At 40.4% G+C, this 24,137-nt stretch overlaps 1 protein-coding gene and 1 pseudogene across 1 annotated transcript in view; one reads left to right on the top strand and one right to left on the bottom strand.

Moving 5' to 3' along the window:
* dipk2ab (divergent protein kinase domain 2Ab) overlaps positions 1 to 24,137 on the top strand; it is a 224,646-nt gene that overhangs the window by 19,811 nt on the left and 180,698 nt on the right. Inside the window, exon 2 of the mRNA XM_078205558.1 lies at positions 7,346 to 8,211. Within this exon, the coding sequence (XP_078061684.1) occupies positions 7,558 to 8,211 (654 nt within the window). The 5' untranslated portion in view covers positions 7,346 to 7,557. The remainder of the gene's footprint in view (positions 1 to 7,345; positions 8,212 to 24,137) is intronic.
* Positions 3,578 to 3,779, bottom strand: LOC144491953 (U2 spliceosomal RNA; annotated as a pseudogene).

Raw genomic sequence — 24,137 nt, 5'->3', positions numbered from 1 at the left:
GTGAACAAGTTCTTTCTGACATCACCCCTGAATGATTTGGCTTTGATTTCAAGATTATTCACCCAAGTTCTGGACTCCTACCTGAGGAAATAGGATTGTAAGGAACTATCAAATCCTTTAAATCAGAAACAATTCAATTAGATCACTGCTTATTCAATTGAATCCATAATGGAGTACATGACCTAACTTTGATAAACTTGACTTCATGTGGGGTGAGATTGGAATCCCAATATTCCTGGCTTTCACAATTTCATGGAGAGGAATGGGGCGAGAGTGCAAGGGAGATTAGCCTTAATTAAGGACATGATTAAAGTCATTAAAAAAAAACTAAATATTGAGTAGAAATGGATCTGTTATCTACTTGGGTCTATGTTATGGACCATTGAATAGGAGGAACAAAATTGAAGGAGAGATTTGCACTATCAAGTGTTGGGGACATGCTTTAGCTATAAGGAGTGTAGTGCCATGTTTTCCTATGTCCTTGAAAGAGAATGGAAAGTTTGTTTGTGGTCAAATTGGAGGTGGTTTTGTTATAGAGGGGGTAGGGGGAGAATTCATTTGTTATATCCCAACAAGGAAGGACACAATGCTAGTTTAGGTATGTTGTGGAATATTTGGGAAATGTCATTGTAATGTTGGAGATTTTGTGGCACAGTAGTACTGACCCTACCTCTGGACCATGGCTTGTTGGCCACGGAGGAGCATTCATAACGTGGTTCAGTTGCCTGATAATTGACTCAGGAACTCTTCCACGACTTCCCCAAAGAGAAAATGGTGTGTGTGTGAAACGATGTGCTAAAACATTTTGAATGCAAGGCTATTCTATGCAACTTGACCTCATAAAACTAATGATAGCAGATTAAATTAAAATGCATTGCATTCTCTCCAAGGCCAGTACCTCTTTCCTGAGATACATATCCATAACTGAATATGGTACATACCTGATGGCATCAGCTAGAGCTCTGCACAACTGTGACACAAATTCTGCCCCTTTTGTATTCCAGCCATCTTGTACATGTCCACTAGCTTTTAGTCTTTTTTGTACTTGTTCACAAGCCTCTCTGCTCATTCATAGTTTGCTGCTTTTTGCCATTTAGAAAATGCATTAACCTGTCTTTCTCAGGTTATGGCAGGATTAAAATTAGTGAAAGTTCGAAGGACGCAAGATTTCTATAGGGGCAGAAATCTGTGAATGAGATAATTGAAAGAATCTTTCACTTGCATGTTTTCCCCCCTCAGCCCATACTTTTAGTACTGAGAGAACAGAAAACTTACAGGAAATTATGCTTTTAATCAAAGTTGCATGTGTTTTGCTAACAACTTCTGGTATTGATTCCAATCTTTTTTCCTCGCTAGATTATTTTTTCTAGTTGAGTGCACATATGAAACACCAAGCTGTTAGTGCTAAGGGAGTGTGGGGTCGAGGAGGGGGGGCATGGGGGAAGAGACAGACAAGGTAGAGTACTCTTTCATGATGCTGAAAACCAAAGTATGTGAATAAATAGATTGGATTCAATCATTACCATGTATAAATATTGACTGAATTTTAGCCAAACTGATCTGTGTTATTCTTAGTCTCCAAGCCAGTTACCTAATTTATTTGAACGTTAAAGCATTTTCACAAGTTCATGGAGAAATTACTTTTTTGTTCCATTGAATACTTCGCTGTGGCTACATTTTAATTTTAATTTGAGAGATCGCACTTTATATGATAATGATGATAAATCTTTGCTTTGTCAAAACTGTTAGAATTATCATCCAAGCTGTAGTGCATGACAATACCTGGTCATTATTTCTGTGAAACTAGATGCACTGGGCTGGCCAGTCCGGACATTATAACGCAGGAAGTGGATCCCCCTGCCTCTGCATGTTGCCTTTATGTATTTATTTTTTTATTTCCAAATTTTTAGATTAAATACCTTAGCAACCTTCAACTGAGAAACTGTGCCTATAAGCTACCGAGTAAATGAATTGATCCTTTGTTGCCAAATAATTAAATAAGAAATCTTAAAACATTAATTATTTGACTTCACATCATAATTATTGCTATTTCGTCTTATATAAAATAATGAATAGCAGTAAATGGCTGCAGATAAAATCATATAGCAAATGGAAAAGCATGGCTGTTTCTGAACAAAATTAATTTTGGGTGTTGTGTAGACCATTCAGTGTAATATTGAGATTGATGTAAATTGGTGAAATGGCTTCATTGTATAGATGGCCAGTTAACTGTATGGATGGTCTGTCTAAAAGTAAGAGCCCATGTAATTGTTACAGATGTTTCCAGAGCTATGTGATCATGTACGAGTAGACAGGATGAAATGATAGCATCTATAATGCTGAGTTAAGTCTCTTTTGGTAGTGGGCTTATCTGGTCCACCTTGATTGTCTGTTCAAGCTGAGTCAACATTGCACACTTGTAATTGTATCTGAATTAGCTGGCTCTGCTTTTACTATCTTGGATCTTTAGAGCCAAAATCTGCAATTAGTTACTTGTTGTACCTACACAGTCTGGATGTACTTTGTTCCAGCGAAGGCATCCTTTAACATCTGCAAGGTAAATATTGCTGCAAAAGAACATTAAAGTACACACACAATCTACACCTCATGGAAACAAAATACAATTTCTAACTTAACAAAGAGAATCTGATGTGAGGTGTACAAAGCAGCCTCCTAGATATCGTAATTTCAAAGAAAAACCCTTTCCTTTCACTTGATCAATTTGAGTGGCATATGTCCACAGGCTTTACTTCCTAACTGTCATGCAAACTTGCAAGTTAATGAGGTATGAAAAGCTAGACATTTTAAGTTATTTCTGAAAAAAAGAGATGTGCTTCTGAAGCTTTATGTCTTTCACTGGTCAGGTCAAAACTCCAAGGGAGCAGCAAATTAAACTGCATGAGAAAAGGGCGCTGATTTGTTGGCAAGTTGACCCTGGTCAAGGCGTTGTCCTGGAGAATGCACAAGGGAACTATGGCTCCCTATATTTTTGTTTCATTCAAAGAAGGCACAATACCTGGACATGCTCCTTTTGTCTGCAGGTATGAATATATGTAACTTCTTGCAAGAATAAGTGAGCTACATTGTGAAGTCAACTGATGGTCTTCAGTCCATTAGTCGTGTAATTCTTAGCACACTTGGGATTGTTCAGCAAATGCTGTCCAATCATGGAATCACATCTAATGTTTAGACATTACATTCTGATTTTCGAAAGCATTGGCTGGCTGAGTGCAGTCAGTACTCTGCCTATTGCAAAGTCAAAGTCTGGCCTATATGTACCTGGCATTGCACTGGAACTGGAATTCATATACTACATTACTCATTTGTGTGGTGGGAAGAATGTCTTTTTGGGTTGTTAGCAAAGCACATGCATCCTGTTAGTGGATGTTGACCTAAGCCATTTGCTCACTGTGCAAGCTCGATGCTGAAGTAGGGTTTATCAAAGATATCTTTTTTATACTTTTCCAATTCAATCAAATCAAGTCCAATTCAGAGTCTCAACAAGTTGAGACATTTCCGATCCAGGCTGGCAAGACAGGGCAAGCGACCATTTACCCTGTCCTGGGCCTGATCTACATGAGCCAAGCTGATTGGAGGAGGGAAAGCAATTCCTCCTCCAAGACTTGATCTCATTTGCATCTTAGCCAAAAGGCCGAGATACTGCTTTTAAAAATTGCTCCATATGAAACACATGAAGCTTAAATGCAACCCAATGACCTCAACCAAGTGCAGCATCCGCATAACTGCACTTGATCTTAGCCAAAAGGCCGAGAAGCGTTCATCAAAGATATTTTTTTATTTTTATTTTATATACTTTTCCAATTCAATCAAATCAAGTCCAATTCAGAGTCTCAACAAGTTGAGACATTTCCGATCCAAGCTGACAAGACAGGGCATGCAACCCTCTACCCTGTCTTGGGCCTGATCTACATGAGCCAAGCTGATTGGAGGAGGGGGAGGATTCCTCCTCCAAGGCTTGATCTCATTTGCATCTTAGTCAAAAGGCTGAGATGTCACTTTAATAATTGCTTCATATGAATATGAAGCTTAAATGTAACCCAATGACCTCAACCAAGTGCAACATCCAATCCATACTACACTTGATCTTAGCCAAAAGGCCGAGAAGGTTGAGAATTTAAACCAGAGCCCTGTTTCTGGGGTGCAGGTGGTTCATCAAAGATATACTCTGAGTTAATGGCAGTGATCAGATCATTGTTCACTGTGTATTGCACATACTCACAATTAGGTCTGATGCCACCATTTTAAGACCTAAGTGATCAGTCTACCTCAAATTATTCTGGAAGGGTATGGTTTCTCAAAAGGTTGAGCAGCATGTGAAGCTAGTTGTATTACGCTGCTACTGTGTAGTCGCAACGTAACTATTTTTTATATTGGGTGAGGTGTTATGATGGAGAAAACAACAGGATACCTCGGCCAATCAAGAGTCTACACCAATCTGATTGTTTGAAATTTGGTATTCTTGCATTTGTCCGGATGAACACAAGACAAAAAAACTTTGGCAACATGTCTCTTTTCAGTAATATTCAAATCCTTTTGTCCTTTCGACTTCCCTTTCCATTTATCCATCAAAAACTTTATTTACTTCGGAACTTAACTGTTTCTTGAAATTAAAATGATTAAAGTTCAACTGGAGAGTCCTTCTGCTGCCCTTGCTATATATTGCTTTCCCTGAGGTGTTATCGATTTAAAATTAATCTCCTCTGGTGGTAATTACAACATTTACAGTTTTAATCTCTTATCAAAAGCACAGGTGAAAGAATGAAATGCCTTTGTTGCCTGTGTTACTACAAGATGTTATACACTATACTTTCAGTTGTTAATTCTTCACATGAACTCCTGCAACTTGATATGTTTTCAGGTGTTTATACTGATCTGGGCAGAAGCTAAAGAAATAAAATCAAGCTACTGGAATTACTCAGCAAGTCAGACAGCATCTGTGGAAAAAGAGAAACGGAATTTCTAAAGATGCTGTTAGACCCGAGTACTTCCAGCATTTTCCATTTTTATTTAAGATTTTTAGCATTCACAGGATTTTACTTTTTTAAGAAAAATAATTTTAGCTGAAGGGATGGTACTGATGCATCTGGAAAATTCGATGTACTGCATAAATCTAAATTCAACTAAAGGCATTTGGGCAATAAAATGAAGTCCAAGATGTACGTTTGAGAGAGGTTGAAGCCTTCAATTCAAAACTTGGAGGAAGAACTTGCATTTGGTTTGTACCCCTTGTGATCCCAGGACATCCCGAAATGGCCCAAGTCCCATGAAGGAATAAAAGAAAATGCAGCAATGTGCAGTAAGCTCTTGCAAACAGCAAATAAATATTTCAGATAATCTGTTGTAGATGTTGGTCAGATGATAAATATTGGCCAGGACAGAGGGGATCCTGCTTGAATAGTGTTGAGATTTTATACAATCATCTGGAAGAACTGAGTGCATTGATTTAATTCCTCGTCTGTTAGACACTGTTCACAAGCTGGGCTGCTGCTCAGTACTACACAAATTGCTAGCCTGGGTAGTCCTTTGGTGTGGGACTTGAACTCTCAACCTCCTGACACAGGTGAGTAAACTGGGGCTGTCATCGATAAGAAAGGCATTAAAAAGCTCCCAAGGGCATACTTTAATTACAACACATATATATTATATAAAACACTTTATTTTGTTTGATTTCTTATTTTGGCTATGAGAAATCTCAGTCACTGAAGGGAAAATACCAGGTGTCCTGTTGTACAGCTACCTTCTGCAGACTGCTGCTGGCTTTAAGTGTGACCACCTTCAGCAACCCCCACCTTCTGTGGACTGTTGTGACCTGGCGGCCTGCATAAGTTTGTCCCGTCAAATAGGTAAGTTGGCTCTGGAGGTTAAATAGGTGTCCATAGAATTTTGGCAATGTTACATAAGGTCTGAGGCCCAAAATAAGAGGAGCACCCAATTGGACCTTGTATGACGGTGGCTGTTTAGGGTTACTTGCGTTTCAAAATAAAAAGCATTGAACAATCATTTGAAGGGTATATGTATAAACTTGTGAAAAATTGCTCAATGTGTCAGATTTGATGCAGCCAGCATATACAATAGCATTCAGGATTTGATTTTGGTGCCACGCTGTAACTTGAGAGTATCTCTTCTTTGTTTTTGAAGTTATAGGAACTGAAGACTCAGTAGTTTATAGTCTGTGGCGACGGATTCAAGCTTATTTGCAAAATTAGCTGAGTGTTGCACTTGGAACACCAAATCACTTGGATTTTTTTTACTTGCTGCAGTAATCTAGTCAACTCTAATATTATCCGAAAACTGACACAACTGCCTTGGGAACAAAGCAATAATGTGTAAGAATGAATCTGATGCACCTAGGGTTGATTTTTCATAAAATCGCACCAACCCTGTGTTTTTGAGGGTGCAGTTGATTATTTCCTTATTGCTCATGTGAATTGATGAAGCCGTTAGACTAAATTAATGAGAAATTCAATGAAAAATGCTAAAATTTTATTTGCACCATTCTTATATGTAATTTTGCAGCATTTATAAAAGTGTGAAATTCTGCCCATTGTCTTTGCATCACTCTTGAAGGCATCTGCTGAATACTTTGTTCGTGTGCAAACTGATTCCGGTCCAAGAAAAACGGCAACTAACTAGTAAATATAAAACCAAAGAGAACTCTCCAGATTACTTGTGCCTTTTTTTTGTAGCAAGTTCTTGTGATCTGGAATTTGCTGCCTGAAAGAGTGATGGGAGCAAATTCAGTAGTAACATTTAAAAAGGCATTGAGTAAGCACTTGAAGGATAAAACAGTTACAGGGCTTTGGCGAATGGAACTAAATTGATCGCTGTAGTAAAGAGCCAACATAGAGACAATGGACTGAACCATGCTGTATCATTCTTTGAAAAATTGAGAAATGTGGTTTTGTGGTGAAATGCAGGCTGGTTTGACCGCATGGATTGGGAATTTATAATTGAAAAGAGGTCACACAACTGTGGTAGCATGCATGTGCAAAACCAAATATCTTGCATTTGGAAGCTTTTCCTGGCCACCAAACTTTACTTTGGGTTCTTTTGTCACATTTTTCAGATTTTTTTTTCCCCTATAGTAGAAAATGTTTATGTACATCAGTCTACATCGGCTCTGCAGTGTAGCATCTCCCATCTGCTTGGCCTGTACTACAGAAAAACTCAACCTTTCAACTCTGCTTCCCAAATTGTAAACTTTGCTGTTTGATTTTGACTCCATGTGCAATGCAACTGAAAATTGACTAGTATTTAGAATTTAATAGTTATGTGACTAAGCAATTTTATTGTTGCAAATAATGTGTTTTTTCTTCTTTTCTAGACGGATCTACAGTACAGAAAGTTCTTTGGGCAGATTTGCTGAGACCTTGAAGATATGAGACATATGATTCTTGGAACTGGTACATGGTCACTTGCTTGTCTGATCAAATTAAAAAACCCAAACGGAGTATGCAAGGGCATGTCACTTGTTGATAAAGACTGGCAGAAAGAATCCTAAGAGTTACTAAATGTGTTATTAAAGCAGGCTGAACCATGTGGCGATTGCTTACGCTGAAGTTTGGCCGTTTGTACCGTTGTCTGAAGTTCCTGTTTGTGGTGAGTCTTTTGGTTTTCACATTGTTGAATACGCACTCATTATTTGCCTCATTTCAGAAGAATGAGCTTACAGATCGTCGCTTTATTAGCCTCAACAAGTGCCCAGCCTGTTTTGGTACTAGCTGGTGTCGTAAGTTTATGAACGGCCAAATCACTTTTGAAGCATGGGGTCGTCTCCGAATTCTGGACTTTTTGAATGTGAAAAATGTCTACTTCGCTCAGTATGGGGAACCAAGAGAAGGTGCGAGGCGTATTGTTCTCAAACGCTTGGGTTCTAATCAAGAACTGACTGATATGGACCACAAGATTTGCAAACGGGCCACAGGACGCCCTCGTTGTGATGTTACACAAGCTATCTACAAGACTCAGTTTTCTCGTTTAAATGGGGAAGTTCGATTACTGACCCCAGATGTTGTGGAAGGGTGGTCAGACTTAGTGCATTGCCCGTCACAAAGACTGCTAGACAGAATAGTGCGCAGATATGCTGAAACAAAGGATTCTGGGAGTTTTTTAATGAAGAATTTGAAAGACTCTGAGCGAATGCAGCTACTTCTGACGTTGGCTTTTAACCCAGAACCTCTGGTTCTCCAGGTATGATGGGTGCTATTCTTTACTTCACTGCAGAAGTTGATTCCGTTACATCGTGTTTATTTCATTTTCATCCTCCCTAACCAACTTTATAAAATCATTCTTTTTATCTTTGTCCTGATGTGTACACTTAATTCAATTGAAGGGTTCAGGTTATGCCAGATTTTAAGTACATAGTTGAAATGATTTACATGTCAATTAAACAGAAATGGTGGTAATTCTGTGCCATCTTCACAATATTATCTTTTACAAGGAATATATATATTACTTTAAAATTTTATAGTTGGAGCTCTTTTTTTTCCCCCTCTTATTGGACTTATCCAATACAAAATGCCACAGAACCTTGCAAAATATTGTGTTCGTTTTGTGAGTGACTTGTAAGTAAGTATTTCATATTCCATTGAATTGAGGTTAGACAACAAATGTTGATCTTACCAGCGATGTCCAAATAATTGTTTTCATTGACACGAATGGTGGCTAGTTAATCCAAGTTGGTTTGTCTCTGAACCAAATTTACTGATTGTAGCTATCTCATATTGCAGACTGTAATTATGTAATCTTGAGCTTTATAGTACAAGTCTGAAGTGTTTAAATATTTTCTTTGCAAATCAGTGTTATGATTCACATCTGCTGTGTCTTGAAGCTATCGCATTTTAAAAATAAAAATGAAACAGTCATTTATGATTTGATTTATATTGGGATTATAGTTGGTGGTTAATGATTATATGTAACATAGAATACTGCTTTACAGAATTCTACATGCATTTAATGATTGGTTTATCCAATTTGTTTTTGTTTATTGATAGTATAACATTCCACAGACAATGGTAATAACAATCAAGTAATTTGCACTTATGCAAAGGGGAAGAATTTGACACTGTTAAGATGGGGAAATGTTTCTACAATTTCTATTTTATATCTAACTTAACCTACTAACTAGCGTGATCCAAAACATTTGGACTGTTTTGGCTAGTTCCCATAATGGACACATCTAACTGAGAGGATTCATTATTAGGTAATCTCAACTTGATAGCTGAGGTGGCTGTGGAAAATGAATAGGAAATATATAGGTGGAACAGATACTTGAGGTTGAGACATTTCAGTGGCATTTTAACTTGAATATGAATTGCCTTGCATCTAATTGGAGAGTGACTAATGGCGACACTAAATATGGAAAGTAGAACACACACCATGCTCCCAGAGTGCTTGCTCTTCAATTTGAAGAGGGCATTAATTTTTAACGAAGAATTATTTCCCTCATTGGGACATGAAGTGGACGTCGCTGAGAATCAAGTTAAATATCCAGAGTACAGACCCGAGGTGTTGACAGCAATTTCATAGAATCCCTACAGTGCAGAAGAGGCCATTCGGCTCATCGAGTGTGTTTTACCCAGGCCCCCTCCCCTGCCCTAATGCATGTACATGGCTAATCCCATCTAACCTACACATCTTTGGACTGTGGGAGGAAACCGGAGCATCTGGAGAAAACCCATGCAGACGTGGGGAGAATGTGTAAGCTCCACAAAGGCAGTCTCACCCTAGGACGGAATTGACCCTGGAGCTGTGAGGCAACAGTGCTAACCACTGTGCCACCTACAATAACTGGAAATTTCCAGTTACCATGAACCAATTCTACATGCAGGGGTCAGACTGCATCTTGGAATTTGTAGTTACTATCAATGTACCATAACCAAGTCTGCACAAAAGGAACCTCTCGGCCTTTTAGCTATGATCGAGCATCAGATCAAGCCCTAGATGTGGTGCAATGCCTTAACTTGACAGCTTGGATCTTGTTTTTCACTCTTGTGGGGACCATGAATTGGATTCAGTTGGGACTTCAATTTGCTTTTGGAGCGAGCAAGCAAAAAAAAAGAGCAACCCTGAGACGTGCATGGTAGAACCTCCTCGAGTCTCTCCAGTTTAATGTACTGAATTACAATTCTGATTCAGATGGTGATGAGGGATCATTTTCTTTGTTGAAGCTGACTGGATGCATCAGGACAGAGGGGATATGTCTTGACATCCCAAAGCTGGCTGAATGATTAAATGGCATTGCAGTTTCAGCAGTTCATGAAAAATAACAGAATAAACATGTGCACGGCACCCTCTCCCAGTCTTGAATGGCTTAACAAAAAGAGCTAAACAGATTTTCAAATCAGCAATGAAAAAACAGTTGGCACACCATTACGATTTGAAGCTTGCTAGATTCTTCTGCACTTAAAGGACAACACGTTTCTATGGGATTATTCTCGCAGAGCTACTAATGGTGGAGGGGGGGGCGCTGATCTGGCATTTCCAAATTTAGCAGGGAAGGTGCAAATGAAACTAGGTATACGAAAGGGCTATTATGATTCTGTTAAGGGTGATAGGTCATAGAATCCCGACAGTGCAAAAGGAGGCCATTTGGCCGATCAACGCTAACAATTCCACCCTGCTAGTCCCCCTGACACTAATGGGCAATTTAGCATGGCCGCGCAACCTAACCTGCGCATCTTTGGACTGTGGGAAGAAACCGGAGCACACGGAGGAAACCCACACAGACACGGAGAATGTACAAACTCCGCACAGCTAGTGGCCTGAGGCCGAAATTGAATCTGGGTCCCTGACGCTGTGAGGCAGCAGTGTTAACCACTGTGCCGCCTAAAATTCTAAATAAATGACTTAGTATTTGTTAGGAGCTTAAATTTGGTCCAGCCTCGTCCTCGGGAAATTCATAACAACAGGCCTGGTGTTCTGTCTGATTGGCCTCCAAGGAAGAAAAGTAAGGAAACATGTAGGTCACACAATACAAACAGAGAAGGATGATCCAGAAGCATCCATCAACATTTAAATAGTGCCAAGTTCTTTGGGCCTGTTTAATTCAGAGGAAGGTTGTTCCCATGGGAACTGGAGCAGATGTCTGCACTAGTGCACCTCCTGAAACTGTAACTCAAGACATTGCTACTTCAACTGAGGCAGAGCCAGCCAGAGAGCTGAGACATGCTCAGAGAATTAGGAAATCATCTAATAGACTGAAATTTTGAGAGACTATATTGTATTACCCAAACAGTTTTTTAAAGTATTGTTTGTTCCTTCAGTAGTTTTCTAGTCATAAATTCATTTGTAAAGAACTTGAAGGGGGAGGGAGATGTGATAGCACAGCAGAGCTTGGTACATGGCGGTTAAGGGTGTGTTTGGGAACGCAGGGCAGAGAGCAGAAGCGGCATTGAACGCGAGTCCAAACTTGCGTTCTGCAGAGGTGGAGCGTAAGTCCGTGCTCGCTTTGTGGTGGCAGTTGGAGATTGGCAGTTGAGCTCTGACGGTTGACACTTGGAAGTGAAGGGTATGGAGGTCTTTGTTGTCCCCCTTTGTACATAGTTTGCTTTAAATAAATAATTCAATTCTTTTCACCTGCCAAGGAATTGCAGAGACTCTCAATTATTACAGTAACTATTTCATTTAAACTCATAGCTTTGTCATTTTGATAGAGCAGTTGCATCTTTTTTATTTATCTAAGTATTCACGACAAGGACTTCATAGTGATGACTTTTGATGTATCAGAGAGTCTCAGTTGTTCATTTTTCTTGAACATGGAAATGCATTGGAAACCTACAGCATATACACCTTTCTACACCCATATGGAAGGTTTCAAGAGAAACAACCCATAACATTGCATTACTTTTTTCATGGTTGGCAAAAGGGCAAGTCCCTTTTTGTTTCCTGTAGGTTACTCAGCATTGTAGAATGTTGTGTTCAACTGTCCATGGGATATTTGAAAGTTTCGATGAGATCATGCACGGATAGTGTCCTGTTTAGATGTTACTTTATTGAAGCTAGCAGAGTATTAATGTTCATCAGTTAGATGTTTTGTTATTTTTAAATGTACTTCGCAAAATATAGTTAAGTGCAGGGTAGCGTTACTGCATCGACTTTTTCCCCTTTGGCTCCTGGAAAATTGGACACAGAAAATGCATCTTTCAGAATTTCAGGACGTATCAAAGTGCTTTACTAACAAACAAATACTTTAATTGTGTGGATATTGTTGTATGAAATGTGGCAACCATTTTACACACAGCAAACTCAAAAACAGCAATGTGATCAGATAATCTTTTTTTTGTAATGCTGATTGAGGGATCAATATTGGCTAGGGTACTAGGTTAAATCCCCTGCTGCTATTTGCAATAGTGCCAAGGGATCTTTATGCCCAATTGAGAGCAGACAGGACCTCAGTTTAAGATCTCTGACTGCATTCCTTCCTCAGTATTGCATTGGCGGGTCAACCTGGATTTTTGTGCTCAAATCTCTGGAGTAGGACTTGAACCCATCATTTTCTGACTTTGAGACTATAATTTTACACAGTCACTTGTGCCACTGTAGGTGTCTGTATCATGTGCAGGTAATTTTTGAAACAAACATTTGTGTTATAAATTATGACTTAACATTGCGTGAACTGATGCTGTGTTTGCTTAAGCCACTTTTAAAAAAGAAGTCACCGTAACCACTTTTTCAGTTTTATTATAGTTTCTTAGCAATCTTGTGCTGTTATTTTCAGTTGTGAATTGTGGACGTGGTTTTTAACCACAGCCTTGTTGGAAGACAGACATTTGTGTATGTCAGCCCTTGTTTGGTTATTTCAAGATGACATAGATGAACCTCGGGAACCATTTCAAATTCTCCTCTGACATTACTGAGAGTTATGTAGTACTATCTCGTGTTTTTATGTTGATTTCTATTTCATGAGCTGTAGGCCCTAGTTTTAAAAAAATACTTGACAAAAATGTAGAAGTTGAACTAGTTTCTGTCTGTATGCATGAGATATAAATTTTTGTATTAAAATACATGTTTCACTGTCTTCTGAATTATACTACTGGATCAATGCCTGGAGTATAATTGTTTGCAGTCAGTTTAGTGAGTTTGTTCAGTTTATCCACAGTGACAGAACAGAATTGAAAGAAAAACCCGAGAGCCTTGTGTTTAAGACTTCGGCTAATAATTTTCCTTTTGATCCGAGGGAAATGTAGAACAAAGTTGCTGCAGATCTTTTTTGCCAGCTTGATAGGATTACTATTTATTGAATCTGGAAAAAGGATTGGTAATTAACTCTTATCGATAAGAATAAAGCCTTGTATGCAGCAAAAATGAAATGCCTTTTCTGAAGCTTCTTGATGTGTTTGCCTGGGCATCACCATTGTTATTCCTATCATGTTCTTGAGCAAGGGTGAGTGCGCATTCAAACAAAACTTGGCATCAGGTCAGGCAGCTAGCTGCTGGGATCATGATGTCATCCGACATTCCCCAAAGTGGTTCAATCAGCAAAAAAAAAGCACTGTGAATAACGTGTGCTTTGCACAATTGCAAGTATAGCTAGAAGCTTGCTTTAAGGTTTTTAGATCTGCGATGTGTGTCAGTGATTCCAAGGTAGTTTCTTACATAATCTGTGACAGCCATAGCCTGTGGTGGTTGATTTTCTTTTTCTGCAGTTGTTTTATGTGAAGGTTACTTTTTTTGCTGTTCGTATCCACGGCTCAGTTTGAGTTATGCAGTATTTATCATTCATGATGTATAGAGAGATTTCTTTTACAATACACAATAGGTTTGTTTCCAAAGTGTGGTCACTTAAACTAAGATTAATTATGTAAAAGACTTTGAAGATATTTATGAAATTGCCCTCTCCCCACAGCCTCTCCTGAAAAGGAGAGATATTCAGTTTAATAAACTGATATAAAGCCACTGCCCTTTGAATTAAAGAGTAATTGCATATCAAGTACAGATTGCCTTGGTCCGAAAGATTAATTTGATAGTTACTGTTGACCTGGTGGGACGCTACAGATTACCTCAGTGTTTTCATGTGGGGGACGGGGTTGGCGGGGGGAAGAATTAACAGGTGTTTCTACTATTGGTCTTGACTTGCTCCAGCTGGTAAGTAGACATTGGGTGAAGACAGAATAGATTTGACTCTGACATCTCACTTGGTTACTCTTCATATCGACGATTTCACAAAGGGCCACTAGGATGAAGTACTGGAAGGATGCAGTCATTGACAGAATCATACCCCAGCCTGAGTCTCCCATCTTCACAAGAGGAAGGAAAAGAATTGCAGAGGGAAAACTGAGTGCTTTTGGACTCACATGCATACAGTTTTAACACTGTGCACTTTTTCACTGTGTCCAGTTTTTAAACGAGTAAAAACTTTTGTCATTTTGGTACAATAGATGACAGGAATGATTTTTGCATTTGATTTTTGCACAGTGACTATCTTTATAGGTCCCAGTTGCTTTATAATCAAATTTACACCTATTCTATCAGTTTTGAATAAATTACAAAGAAGTGTTTTCAGTCAAATTTAGTTTCAGTCGAATCCAGTCCCCACTGGTTGTACAATACAAATTACCTTTATTGCCTCATAAAACCATAAGATATAGAATCAGAATTAGGCCACTCAGCCCATTGAGTCTGCCCCGCCATTCAATCATGGCTGATTTTTTTCTCATCCTCATTCTCCTGCCTTTTTCCCATAACCCCGATCCCCTTATTAATCAAGAACCTATCTATCTCTGTCTTAAAGACACTCAATGACCTGGCCTCCACAGCCTTCTGCAGCAAAACGTTCCACAAATTCACCACTCCCTGGCTGAAGAAATTCCTCCTCACCTCTGTTTTAAAGGATTGTCCCTTTAGCCTGAGGTTGTTCCCTCTGGTTCTAGTTTTTCCTACTATCCACTCTATCCACACCTCGCAGTATCCTGTAAGTTTCAGTAAGATCCCCCCTCATCCTTCTAAACTCCAATGAGTACAGACCCAGAGTCCTCAACCGTTCCTCCTACGACAAGTTCTTCGTTCCAGGGATCATTCTTGTGAACCACCTCTGGGCCCTTTCCAAGGCGAGCACATCCTTCCTTAGACATGGAGTCCAAAACTGCTCGCAAGACTCCAATTGGGGTCTGACCAGAGCCTTATACAGCCTCAGAAGTACATTCCTGCTCTTGTATTCTAGTCCTCTTGACATGAATGCTAACATTGCATTTGCCTTCCTAACTGCCGACTGAACCTGCACGTTAACCTTAAGAGAATCTTGAGCAATGACTCCTAAGTCCCTTTATGTTTCTGATTTCCTAAGCATTTTCCCATTTAGAAAATAGTCTATGCCTCCATTCCAGCTTCCAAAGTGCATAACCTCGCACTTCTCCACGTTGTATTCATAACTTGCATGAAATGATGTGAAATTCAATTCATTATAATTATGTGAATACGCTTGTTTTTATTTTCATAACCCTTGTATTTTTTTTAACCTCTGTTATTCACCAACCATATACGGAACCTTTCTCCTCACTTTGTGATGCCTCTCCATAATATTATACTGGAAAATTAGCCCAGTCAAATTTAAACGAAGAAAATTGTACGATATATAGCTGCCATGACATTCCCTCTGTGTATGCCACTTTGAAAAATATCTCATTAAATTGGGTGAGGAAAGCCTATCTTGCTTCTAATTTCTCCAACTGTGACCAATGCCAGGTTTGGTGAGCATTTCCCTAGCGCTGTGTAGCTCCCAATTTGGCCTATCGACTTCTGCAACAACTTGAACAAATGCACAAGGAAGTGCGTGGATACTGAAACCCTGTTGTTTCCTTTCTTGCTTTTTTTTTTGCTTCTGTACAAGTGCAATTAGATGTCACAATATTTTCTTGGATCATAATTGCCTGAAGTGCTTTTGAGGCCCATTGGTCTGTACCTTGGTACCCTTACACACACACACTCTCTCTCTCCTTTGATTTTCTGTTTACTTAACATTCAGTTTGCAGTCCCAACTGTCAGGTCTAAACATAGCTGATTTCTTGAACTTGCTACATGAATTCACAGTCTAGACAAATTCAGCTCTCTGGATCTGGTCTTCCTTGGTCAATGGGAGCCAGTCTTCATCCTGCTGCCATTGCACATTGTTTCTGGCTTGGGACAGACTCTACCTTCCAGTTCACTGCATTGGCTTGTCTCCATTTTTCCTATTTTCCATTTGTACACAGCCTCTGCTTTGAAAAGCTAATCAGACATAGAGCCTGCTCTCTTTCCATTCTTTCCTACATAGTTTACACTGTTACACTGACATATTAGACATATTCATCTAGTCATTATTTTTAACCATGTATGCAGCTACATTCTTTTTATGCAATTTGATCTTTTAATATTGATGAACTGGAAGAGACCTTCAAAACATCTGTGGACACATTTGTATACTTAATTTCATCATCTAATCTTTCTCCTGCCATCCCACCTAATGCCAAACCCTCCCCTGACTCTCCCATGTCATTGCTATCTCAAGCCATTTCATCCTTCCTACCACCCCCACACATACATTCTCCTTACTTGCCTTTACTGTTTCTACTCCCCTGGGAACTAGTTCCTATGCTCTGTACTTGATTACTCTGCAACCAAACTTCTGCTTTTCTGCTCCCTCCAAGCCGCAATGTTAGGCTCCAGCTTTCTACTTCAAACAATATAATTTGCAGTTAGTCTGTTTAATTTTGGCAACCTAATTTACACATCATTGCTTTATAATTTCCTTGTTACATTTATAGCATCTATTAGTCATTGAGCCTTAGAACTTTTCAGTTTTTGGAGATATGTTAACAATGTATTTTGAGACTTGCAGCAATAATTACTTGTGATTGATTTTATATTTATCTAACGCATTGAGTTATTGCAAATTAACATAGTAAAGTCAGCAGGCAGCTTTTACCATTAATTTATAATGGAGAAATGTGATTAAGTGTTGCTATTAAAGTTATTGTGGCAGACAATGCTCCAGAATATGTTATAAACTTTATAGCATCAGTTTATTAAGATTCGGAGTGTCAAGAGGCCCTTCGGCCCTGTGGGTGGCATGGTGACACAGTAGTTAGAACTGCTGCCTCACAGCGCCAGGGACCCGGGTTGGGTCACTGTCTGTGCGGGGTCTCCACTTCTTCTGTGTCTGCGTGGGTTTCCTCCAGGTGCTCCAGCTTCCTTCCATAGTCTGAAAGGCATGCTGGTCAGGTGCATTGGCCATGCTAAATTCCCCATCGGTGTACCCGAACAGGTGCCGGAGTGTAGCGACGAGGGGATTTTCACAATAACTTCATTGCAGTGTTCATGTAAGCCTATTTGTGACATTAGTAAATAAACTTTTTTTTGGTCTATGCTGGTGTTTGTGCTCCATATGAACCTCCTCCCACCCTATATCATATAACCTAACTACATGAGTTCTCAGCTCATGCTTACCATTTGTCATAAAGTCGTTCAAAAATATGTGTTGGATTCATAGAATCCCTACAGTGCAGAAAGAGGCCATTCGGCCCATCAAGTCTGCACCAATCACAATCCCACGCAGGCGCTATCCCCTTAATCCCATTTTATTTACCCTAGCTAGTCCCCTAATACTAAGGAGCAATTCAGCATTGCCAGTCAACCTAACCCGCACATCTTTAGACTGTGGGAGGAAATCGGAGTACCCGGAGGAAACCCACGTGCATACGGGGAGAATGTGCAAACTCAACACAGACAGTGACCCAAGGCCGGAATTGAACCCGGGTCCCTGGCACTGTGAGGCAGCAGTGCTAACCACTCTGCCACCATGCCGTCTTTCAGTGTGTATGTTGATAACACCCAACTCCACTTCACAGCTTTGCTTAATCCTCCAACTGTCTCTCTCTTGTCAGGCTGCATGTCCAACATTCCGTCTTGGATGAGGCTAAAATTTTTTCCATTTTCAAAACCGGAGACTGAAGCCACTGTCGTCACCTTTTGCCACAAAGTCCATGCACTTTTCATCAACTCCATCCTTCTCTTGGCCACTGCCACAGTTTGAACCAGACTTGTTTGCAATTGTGGTGTCCAGTTTAACCCCTTGACCTTTCAACCCATAACCTCTCCATTTACAGCAAAACTTATCTGTATCTCTACCACTTCTAGATTTGACTATCCCAATGCTTCCATGATCAGCCTGCCAACCTCCACCCTTCATAAACAGCAGCTCAATCAAAATTCTGCTGCTGATATTCTACGTTGCAGCAATCCTGTGCTCACTGGTATCACGCACCCCATCACATGAAAATTAAAATTCTCCTGCTTAAATCCATTCATGGCTTTGCCTCTCCTTATCTGTAACCCTTACTTTTAGTAACTCGCATTCTATCCTGTCCACTCCCTTACCTGTGACCAATCACAAAGAGAAGAGATGAAAAAAGAACTTGTCCTTTAAAATCAACATTTAGGCCTTTGGAAACTGGGAACTGCAGTTCACTGTCAACCTCAGTGATTTCTGTACATGCGCCGGCCGGAGAATGGCCACGTATGCAGTTGGCTGGATTTCTCGGTGTTAGACCGGTAAATGGCTCTTTGCACTTGAGCAGTTAGGCTTTTTAATGTCTTCAGGTTGAGAAGCAGCCTGTGCTGGGAGGAAAACGGGGGAAAAAATTGAAACGGAGTGAAAAGATGATCAGATGACTTATAAGTGAAGTGACATTCTGCAGAAAGCGCTAGCAGAAGCGGGATGAGAGTGCGACAGAGAGCAGGTCCCAAAAGCAGGGACAGAAAGAGGTTCCAAGAAGACAGTCAAGTAAAGAAGCAAGGACAAAAATCTGAAATGCGTCGTATTCATGGTAGTTAGAAGTTCAGAGTAGAAGAAGAAACTCTATTAAAGAGACAGAGCTGCAGGAAACAGACTTAAAGTAAAGTGGGCTTGCAAGAAACCCGATTGTTCTGAGGAGACAGCCAAACGTTGGTGACTTCTCACTATGGGCCTGTGAAACAAAAGTGTTCTGTTGGCATGGCACAAATCTGTGTGTGTAAGTTGAGCCTTGAATGCAGGAAGAGAATCCAAATGGAAGGAATGTCAGAAAAAATGCTTAAAACCCTCGAGTGGATGCTGGTTGAAGATGTCAGAGAGAAAATGTTATTTAGCAGAGATCTTCAAGGTGAGTTCAAGTGTGAAGGTTGGAAACCCTTATGAGAAAGACCGAGTTCAGTGAGACTGGTTGTTGAGATATCCATAGGTTCAACTTTAGCATTGATCATTTGAATTTGGGAAGGTGGGATATCTGACTACAGTTTGCCTGTTAGTTCAGTTTACATGGACTTTATTTGGGAGCATAAGATCGATTTTGCAACTTATTTATAAATTTGTATATACCTGTAAAAGTATAGTTCACGTGAAGGAATAGTGTGACATTGTTCATCTTGTTTGGCAATTGTTTTGTTCTTGTGTTAAAAGTACATCTGGTAGACTCCTATGAATATGTCCAGTAACTGCCCTCCACATTTTTAAACAAAAAAATAAAAGTTAGCATCTATCCTATCAGGCCAGATTCTACCCTGGAATCTGACTTGTCCAGTAGTAACATCAGCTGGGATCATATCACACCCCACTATTGGTGGATCATCGCTAAACTCTGCAATTCCTCCCACAACCCCTCTGTTCTCCACCACCCATCTCCCACTCTGCTAAGACCCTCTTCAAAATTCACCTGTTCGATCAAATTTTTAACAGCTTATCCTAATATTTCTTCTCTTTGCTTCGTGTTACTTTGACTATGCTTCTGACCCTTGGGATGTTCTTCTATGTTAAAGTTGATGTATCTATCCAAGCACATCAGTGCAAAAGTCAAGGGTGAAGCATTTGCAATCATCTTCAGCTAGAAATGCTGAGTGGATGATGCATATCGGTCTCCTCCCGAGTTCCCCAACATCATAGATATCAGTCTCCAGCCAATTTGATTCGCTCTGTGACAGCAAGAGATGGCTGAAGGCATTGGATGCTGAAAGGGGAATGGGCACTGACATTCTGGCAATAGTCCTAAATGCTAGTGCTCCAGAACTAGCCACCCCTTTAGCTAAGCTGTTTCAGTACAAACTAGAAGACTGTCTTCTACCTGACAATTGGAAAATTGCCCAAGTTTGTCCAGATCCGAAAAAGCAAAAGAAACCTAACCCAGCCACCGACCACCCATCAGTCATTTTTGATCATCGGTAAAGTTATGATAGAGGTCATTGACAGTACAATCAAGTGGAACTTGCTCAGCAATAGCCTGCTTACTGACACTTAGTTTGGTTTCCACCAGGGCTACTCAACTGCTGAATTCATTACGACCTTAGTTCAAACATGGACAAATGTGTTGAAATCCATACGTGAGGTGAGAGTGTGGCATCAAAAGGCCCTAGTAAAACTGAAATCAGTAGGAATCAGGAAAAAACACTTCACTGGTTGGAGTCATACCTGGCGCAAAGAAAGATGGTTATGGTTGTTGGAGCTCGAGGACATCGCTCCAGGAGTTCCTCAGAGGCCCGACCATCTTCAGCTGCTTTATCTATGACATTCTCTTCATCATATGGTCAGAACCGGGGATGTTCATTGGTGCCCCAATATTCAGTTCCATTCACAACTCCTCAGATACTGAGGCAGTCTGTGTCCATATGCAGCAAGGCTTGGACTAATATGTGACAAGTAGCATTTGTGCCACTCAAGTGCCAGGCAGTGAACATCTCCAACAAGAGACAATGTAACCATCACTCAACATCAATGGCATTACGGTCGCTGAATCCCCCACTATCAGCATCCTGGGTGGTTACTATTGACCAGAAACTGAACTGGACCAGCTGTATAAATAATGTGACTATTAAGGTAAGCCTAAGGCTGGAAATTCTGTGGTGAGAAACTAGTTTCTTAACCTCCCAAAACCTGTCCACTATCTATAAGACACAAATCTGGAGTGTATGGAAAACTCTCTACTGGCCTGCTGCATTCAAGAAACTCGACACCATCCAGCCGTGCTTCATTGGCACCCCATTCGGCCCCCTAAACATTCACACTCCACTACTATCACACAGTTACAGCAGTGTGTACAACATTTATTGTATCAATTCGCCAAGACTCCATTGACAGCACGTTTAAAAACCTGTGACCCTTACAACTTCAAAGGACAAGGGCAGCAGACACATGTGAACACCACCACCTGTAGGTTCCCCTCCAAGCCATATACCATCCTGATTTGGAAATATATCACCATTCCTTCACTGTCACTGGGTCAAAATCCTGGAACACCCTCCCTAACAGCACTGTGGGTGTACCTACACCACATGGACTGCAGCAGTTCCAGAAGGTGGCTCACCAACACCTCTTATGGGCAATTAGGGATGTGCAATAAATGCTGGTCTAGCCAGCGATGCCCATATCCCATGAAAGAAAAAATAAAAAGTTGTTGCTGTTGAGGTGATACATTTCCTCAGTAATGGAGGGAAAGTGACATCACCTGCATCATTCACTCAATTGTATCTATTGACCAACCACTATTGGTTTTATCCAGGAGACAGGTTGTACGCCAGTTCCTCTCTGGATCAAATTAAGAATTAGTAACTTCAAACTAATAGGCCAGCAATTTAGACTTTCAAGTTCTGTTTTCCTTAGTATGCCAGTATCAATTGACCCATTATGATAGCGAGTGAGAATTTATCTACTTGTAGAAATGCCAAGCAAATATTGGAATTGAACATCATTGACTGCACTTGCCAGCAGATCGTACCTGAAAATTAACCTGCCTTTCGTCATTGGCTCAGCTGAAATGGAAAATGCGAGAGAATTGCATGTCAAATAATTTTACTTGAGGCATTCTGGGTGAAGGAATGTGGGAGTAGAAAAAGCATATATTGTCTTCATTCTTATCAGCAAGCAAAATAGGAAAATGTTATTTGTATGCCATGTACTATATGTCTATAAATTGCGCTGACATTCTGAAAACATAAGTCAAATTCTTTTTAATAAAGTAGTAATGAGTTACCTAGTGGTGTCCTTTTTCAAGCTGCCTTTTTCAAATGTTCTCAGTACCAGAAAATAAATAAATTGTCAGTTTCAGATAAGTTTGTACAGTTTGGTCACTACTTTTTTTTGATTATGGATATTTTAAAAATAATAGTTGAAAGTGAGTTTTATACCTGGAAGAAAAATGTTGGAATATAGGAACAGAAATTAGGCCTGTTAGCCAGAGACTGTTCCACTATTCTATGAAATCATGACCGTTGCCCAGTATCTGCTTGGTTAACATAAATTATCAATCTTGGATATGCAATTAACGATTCACCAAGTGGAAAATTTTGTTTTGCAGAAGAGTTCCTAACTTCTAACACCCTTCAACTATAAATGTGTTTCTGGAAAGGTTAGAGACTTCCCAACCAGCAGCAGTAGTTTCTCTTTGAATATCAAGGAATGATGGTGAGGTTCTCTTGTTAGGATAGAATAGAAACCCTACAGTGCAGAAAGAGGCCATCTGGCCCATCGAGTCTGCACCGACCACAATCCCACCCAGGCCCTACCCCCATATCTCTACACATTTACCCGCTAATCCCTCTAACCTACGCATCTCAGGACACGAAGGGGCAATTTTTTAGCATGGCCAATCAACCTAACCCGCACTGTTGGGGATGAACATCACCTGGCACTTGTGTTGCAGATGTTACTTGCTACTTGTCAGGCCAAACCTGACGAGTATAATTCCAACCAGCAGAGAGCTTCCCCCAATTCCCATTAATTCCAGTTTTGTTTGAGCACCTGATGGGTACTCTGTCAAAGGCTGCCTTGATGTCAAAGGCAGTCACTCTCACCTGACTTTCGGAGTTCTGCTTTTGAAGCAAGGCTGTCATAAAGTTAGGAACTGAATGGCCCTGAAGAACCCAAATTGAGCGTCAGTGTTTATTGCTAAGCAACAGTCACTTAATAGCACTTAATGACCGTTTCCATCACTTTTATTGATGACCAAGGGTAGGTTGATGGGGTGGTAATTGACTGGGTTGGACTTGTCCTGGTTCTGCTCAGAGCCTCGAAAGCTTGTGTGGCTTTTGCTACCAAATAAACCTGTTGGACTTTAACCTGGTGTTGTTAAACTTCTTACTTGGGGACAGGACATACCTGTTCATAAAAGATGTTGATGAGCCACCTTCTGGAACTGCTGCAGTCCACGTGGTGTAGGTATACCCACAGTGCTGTTAGGGAGGGTGTTTGACCCAGTGATGGTGAAAGAATGATAATCTGGAAGTCCAGATTAAACTGCATTTATTTCGATGCAAGAGGCCTGACGGGCAAGGCAGATGAACTCAGTGCATTGATGGGCATGTGGGACTGGGATATTATAGCAATTACTGAAACATGGCTAAGGGAGGGACAGGACTGGCAGCTTAATGTTTTGGGGTACAGATGCTATAGAAAAGATAGGAGGTAAGAGAGGAGGAATTGCACTTTTGATTAGGGAAAGCATCACGGCCGCACTGAGAGGGGATATATCCAAGGGTTCGGCCACTGAGTCTATATGGGTAGAACTGAGAAATAAGAACGGGGAAATCACCTTGATAGGGTTGTACTATAGGCCCCCAAATAGTCAGCAGGAAATTGAGGAGCAAATATGTAAGGAGATTACAGATGGCTCCAAGAAAAATAGGGTGGTAATAGTCGGAGATTTTAATTTTTCCAACATTGACTGGGATAGCCGTCGTATTAGAGGGTTGGATGGAGAGAAATTTGTTGAGTGTATTCAGGAGGAATTTCTCATTCGGTATGTGAATGGCCCGACCAGAGAGGCGGCAAAACTTGACCACCTCTTGGGAAATAAGGAAGGGCAGGTGACAGAAGTGTTAGTGAGGGATCACTTTGGGACCAGTGACCATAATTCTATTAGTTTTAAGATAGCTGTGGAGAATGATAGGTCTGTCCCAAAAGTTAAAATTCTAAATTGGGGCAAGGCCAATTTTGATGGTATCAGGCAGGAACTTTCAAAAGTTAATTGGGGGAGTCTGTGGGAAGGTAAAGGGACGTCTGGTAAGTGGCATACTTTCAAAAGTGTTAACCAGGGTTCAGGGTAAACACATTCCTCTTAAAGTGAAGGCCAAGGCCGGCAAAAGTCGGGAACCCTGGATGACTCGGGATATTGAGGCCC

The sequence above is a fragment of the Mustelus asterias genome, chromosome 3 (assembly GCF_964213995.1).
Source record: "Mustelus asterias chromosome 3, sMusAst1.hap1.1, whole genome shotgun sequence".
Lineage (NCBI taxonomy): Eukaryota > Metazoa > Chordata > Chondrichthyes > Carcharhiniformes > Triakidae > Mustelus > Mustelus asterias.
Note: the sequence above shows the minus strand (reverse complement) of the source record. Positions and strands in the feature narration are given on the sequence as shown.